General features: G+C 37.7%; 1 protein-coding gene across 1 annotated transcript; it reads left to right on the top strand.

Annotated features, from left to right (window-relative positions):
- The first annotated feature begins 1,554 nt into the window (after positions 1-1,554).
- LOC125645864 (uncharacterized) lies at positions 1,555-5,127 on the top strand. Its single transcript, XM_048871744.2, has one exon. The coding sequence runs from the start codon at positions 1,748-1,750 to the stop codon at positions 3,428-3,430; it is 1,683 nt and encodes a 560-aa protein (XP_048727701.2). The 5' UTR covers positions 1,555-1,747; the 3' UTR covers positions 3,431-5,127.
- The last annotated feature ends 284 nt before the right edge of the window (positions 5,128-5,411 follow it).

Here is a 5,411-nt window from a genome sequence, read left to right as displayed (position 1 = left end):
TTCTTGTTTTGGTGCTCTTTCTTAAAAGAATATGCTCTCTCTCTCTCTCTCTCTCTCTCTCTCTCTCTCTGCTGCATTTCATGTTTATATAATTTTTAAATGAATTTTTCTTGGATCCCAGCTGAGTCATACCCAAGACTAGAATGCCCCAAACAATTGTATAGATTTTTGCATGTTTTGACAATGCTAAAAACCCATATTTACCACCAAAATTTTCCAATGAAACTACCTTTATTTTTGCATTATTTGCAAATCTTTCCATGAAAATTAAATGGAAAAATATTACCCAAAAATTGAAATCCTGCTAAATTGTCTTTTCATTGGTGCATTTCGTGTATTGATAACAGATTTACGTTGTCTTTGATCAGATGATGAAAAATCCCACTAAACACAAAATCCTACTTCATTTGATGCCTCCTAAATCTTGGTTATCCTACGACTTTAAGCTATAGTTTTTGGATCTTTCTTCAGAGATCTGTAAGAAACTCGCACTGCAGATGTATCAATTCATTATGTACTGTGGTACGACAGGCGGATTCAGAAGGAGGACCGGAGGTTGGACACCCCACCCCCCTCTTTGGTCAGAAAATTTTGCTTAAAATAGGTAAATTGAGAGTGGAACCCCCTTTAAAAACCAAAATTAATGGTAGAACCCCCTTTCAAAAATCCCTGGATCCGCCCCTGTTTAACATGTATGTACGCACACACATTTATGAGACATGAGCATAACGGCAGTAACTATTGAAATTGGTCACTCTTTCGGAGTTACGGATGGAACAAATCTGGACTGTTTGTTTAGCCAGGATAATCCATTAATACCTGGAGGCTTCTAACCAATGGGGTCCTCGAGTAAAACATCGTATTATCTACATGTTAAAATTACGTATGTACCTCTCAGGTAGATATTGGGTGAAGTGTGTCGTGTTGTAAATCAACATAGCAACAACTAGCGGTGGTCAATCTAAATAAGGGAAAAGGTGACGAACAGCAGCCCATCGTAAGGTCGATACAAATGAAGAAAGTCGTAGTGATGAATCATCGGAACAAGAAAGCGTTTAACGTTTTAGGTCGTTTGATAAACCATATATCCTTTGACACATATACATTTACATAAACTTGATATCAATTATTGTTCTAATTTAGTGCAAAGAACCCCATCCAGCTTATAGGGATTTTCAGCTTTTTACCGATAAATTAAATTTGCTGGAGGCTCTCCGTGTGCGATCGCTCTCCAATTTCTTAAATTAAATTGTAATTTGGATTTTCCTTCTGAAAACATAAAAACAAACAGCACACCGGTTTGATGATTTTCACATTAATCTTGAATATTCACGTTCTTTGCTGCCGATGTGTCGCTCTGCTCTGTCACAGATGACATACACTATGATGCTAGTGATTCTCTCTATTATACAATAACGACACGGTATTATATCTTCTGCAGTGAAAACACTTTTAAAAGTTAGCAGGAAATCCCTTTTCGTGGAATCTTCTGTGTAGATCGCGTTACCTCGCATATCAATATAAAATCAGGTGTTACAAGGAGTGATCAATGCCCGTGTATAAAATTAAACCTCTTGACTATTTTCCCTAAGGTATAATTTTTAGGCGCTCAATGGAGTAAGTCCTTTTGTGAGAATCGCCAAACTGACAATCTAAAGAATGTGCATGTGGGAAAGGTCACGATATGCCTCGGTGGGTCTACGTTTATATAACTCGCTACCGGATAGTAGAAGATTAAAGCTGATTCATGGCGTCGTGCGTTACAGACACGATGGAGTGCAACAAGCACTCCGGAGAGAAGATACAGAGGCTGTGTGCTAACTGTAATGTTTTTGTGTGCCTCGAATGCGTTTCTCAGAGCCATGCTGGACATGTGTTTAAAAAATTTCGAGATATCATGGAAGAAAAGAAAAATGAGCTAGAACACATTGTAAAGCTGACTAACAATGAGACTGTTGAAGATCTACAGAAAAAGGTTGAAAGAACCAAAAAACAGAAGGAATCATTTTGTGAAGACACCCAAAATAAAATTGATATGGTCCAGAAACGGGCTGATGTTCTCAAAGCTGCTGTAGATGCTGCTAAAGATGGCTACCTAAAAGAACTGAAGACAACGAGGGATGATCATGTGAAGGAATTCGACGTTGCTGAGGAAAAACTGAAAGAAGCGATAAGGTCAGTGAGATGTCTGGTGGAAGGATATGAACTCGTACTGAAATCTGAGAACCAAAGCTCTGTCATCGAATGCTCTCGTAATGCCGAGCACGAAATTGAAAGGTCAATTCCAGCAGTGTCTATTCCAAACGCAAGACATCAGAATTTCGTTTTCCATGATATTGGCGACGAAATTAAGAATTTGTTTGCCAAGTTCGAAGACGAGGACTCCATGGGATCCGATTACGTGGAGTGTGGAGGGAGCAGCGATGATGGCGATCCGTCGGAGCTGAAATTTACATCCACCCTTACCAGACAACGGAGATCGCCAATCCGAATCAAGAGGTGTAAAAGCAGAGCTCAGAACAGGAAAATGAATAGAATTCTTCTCAGTGCCGACATACGAACGCCCGCCAGAATTAAAGTGGGAAGCGACGATCAGAAGGTTACATCGGTTCTTGCAGTCAGTTCGAGTGTAGCCTGGATGAACGTTACCGGTGGGAAACATTCTAACGAACTACAGAAATTTCAGAAGCATGGCCAGATCTGTGACAGAATTACCAGGGAAGCAGAAGACTGCTCGCTTGGACAAAATGACAATTTGTACACCACAGAGAAAGATGGATCTCAAATATTTGAATACGATCTGCAAGGTAAGACATTCAGTACTGTTGCTAATCTAGCACCTTACATTGCCAAGGGAATCAAAGTCATGACATCTGGTGACCTTGTGGTGTGTGTCATTGACAAAAATGATTTCACGATTTCTAAACAATCGAAACGAACAATTCGAATCTTGAATCCGACGGGGACATTTATAAGCGACATTGAATTTGCCGGGAATACCAACAATAAACTCTTTGTCCACCCACATCGAGTTGATGAAAGGGTAGATGATTTCTGTGTTGTAGATCGTCTTTCGGAACAAGAAGGTCGATTAATCGTTGTGTCAAAATCAAGCAAGATTCGATTCACATACAACGGCGTAGAGAAAGATTTGAAACATCGATTTGACCCTCAAGATGTGACCGTTGCTAATGACAATTCAATTTACATCGCTGATCGAAATTTTGGAATCCACCATCTGACATCTATAGGACAGTTCGCGCGTTACTTGATAACCTACGAAGACAGTCTTTATCGCCCCCTGGCAGTTACAATCGATGAAGAGCAGACTGCCTGGATTGGTTGCGAGAAGGGCATTGTTCAGAGACTTAGAATCCAGTACCATGACATCTTTATTGGCGAAGTGGGCAGTGAAGTGTCTGATGTGTAGTGGTCACCGATCTGTCTGTTAAGTCATGCTACTGGGGGTGTTGTTTAGTGGGTTGTTCTGTCTGTTCAGTCATGCTACTGGGGGTGGGGGTGGGGTGGGGTGTTGTTCTGTGCAGTAGTAATCATAGGCGTCTTGATATGATATCATTCAAAACACTTGAATCAGTTTGCAAAACTGTTGAATCATTTACAGGTATTTCTCATAATGATAAGTACTATTGTTGGTTACGTTATTATCCCACACTAGTGTGCAAATCTGCATTTATATCCATATTTTGAGGGGAATGAGAGAAGTACACAATATTGTCATTTACCGATGTTTTGTCTGCAATAAATTTATGCTGTTTCTGTGCCAATCTCCATACTCACGCATGCCTTTTTAAAAACATTTATTACCATCACTTTTATATAAAATACTAAATCTCTGTATAGAATTGTGTAATTGTGACGAGCTAAATAAATTCAGTTCCGTTCAGTGAGGGGATTGAAAGAAATACACAATATTTACATTTACCGAGGTTTTGTCTGTAATTAATTAAACCTATGCTTTTACTGTGAGGGGATTGAGAGAAATACACAATATTTACATTTACCGAGGTTTTGTCTGTAATAAACCTATGCTGTTACTGTGAGGGGATTGAGAGAAATACACAATATTTACATTTACCGATGTTTTGTCTGTAATTAATTAAACCTATGCTTTTACTGTAAGGGGATTGAGAGAAATACACAATATTTACATTTACCGAGGTTTTGTCTGTAATGAATTAAACCTATGCTCTTACTGTAAGGGGATTGAGAGAAATACACAATATTCACATTTACCGATGTTTTGTCTGTAATTAATTAAACCTATGCTTTTACTGTGAGGGGATTGAGAGAAATACACAATATTTACATTTACCGAGGTTTTGTCTGTAATAAACCTATGCTGTTACTGTGAGGGGATTGAGAGAAATACACAATATTTTCATTTACCGAGGTTTTGTCTGTAATTAATTAAACCTATGCTTTTACTGTGAGTGGATTGAGAGAAATACACAATATTTACATTTACCGAGGTTTTGTCTGTAATAAACCTATGCTGTTACTGTGAGGGGATTGAGAGAAATACACAATATTTACATTTACCGATGTTTTGTCTATAATAAACCTATAATGTTTAAATGTAGTTTATGTCTGGATAAAACAACAGGCACTTATATCGCTTGGGGCCTAATTACTATATATAAGAGTACTCTTATAATATATATATAGTAATTAGGCCCAAGCGATATAAGTGTGATAGTGGATAAAACCAATGACCTTTCATCTTGACGTCACAACCTGTGTAATATATGGAATAAATGTATATAAACAATGGTTCCAGAAGCAGCGGTAATTTTTGCATTTGTGGATTATACAAAATCACACACTATCTAGTGTTTATATACCCCTGTGATAGCAGACAACATCGACATGTATTCATTAATAGTTACATTTCCAGTGATGTTGCCTTTGATATCTCTACAAATTGTTATGATAGATCCTTATGAATGTGTTAATTGCAATCTAATTAAAATCAGATCTTCTCTACCTGTTACCTTCTTTAGTGTAACGGTTTAGAGAAGATCTCATTTTTTAAAATTAGATTGGAATGTGTTGTATTTGAGAACAGTCCTCCAAACTGGGAGGGAATAAAAGAGATGAAACAGTATCAGGACTTGTGGGATGTTATCTTTTTGGGAGATTAATATGTGCGGTTTATTGTTCTCAATGTTCTTTAACATCGAAGAGAACGTATTTTTGTGAGCTGATTTCAAACATTGATTATTTTTCTGTGACTAAAAGGCTATGAAATCTCTGTTACCAATCTACTTGTGACTTCAAAATGCTTCAAAGAGACATATATAGAAACTGCGCTTAATATATTCTATTTTGTAAGTGATTTACATAAACTGGCTGCACCTCTCAGTCGAACTGTTACCGATACTTCAGATTAT

This window comes from Ostrea edulis, chromosome 6 (assembly GCF_947568905.1).
Source record: "Ostrea edulis chromosome 6, xbOstEdul1.1, whole genome shotgun sequence".
Classification (NCBI taxonomy): Eukaryota; Metazoa; Mollusca; class Bivalvia; order Ostreida; family Ostreidae; genus Ostrea; species Ostrea edulis.
Note: the sequence above shows the minus strand (reverse complement) of the source record. Positions and strands in the feature narration are given on the sequence as shown.

Bases quoted from the DNA above. Each gene is read 5' to 3' on its own strand.
- LOC125645864 (XM_048871744.2), top strand. From the start codon at position 1,748: ATGGCGTCGTGCGTTACAGACACGATGGAGTGCAACAAGCACTCCGGA.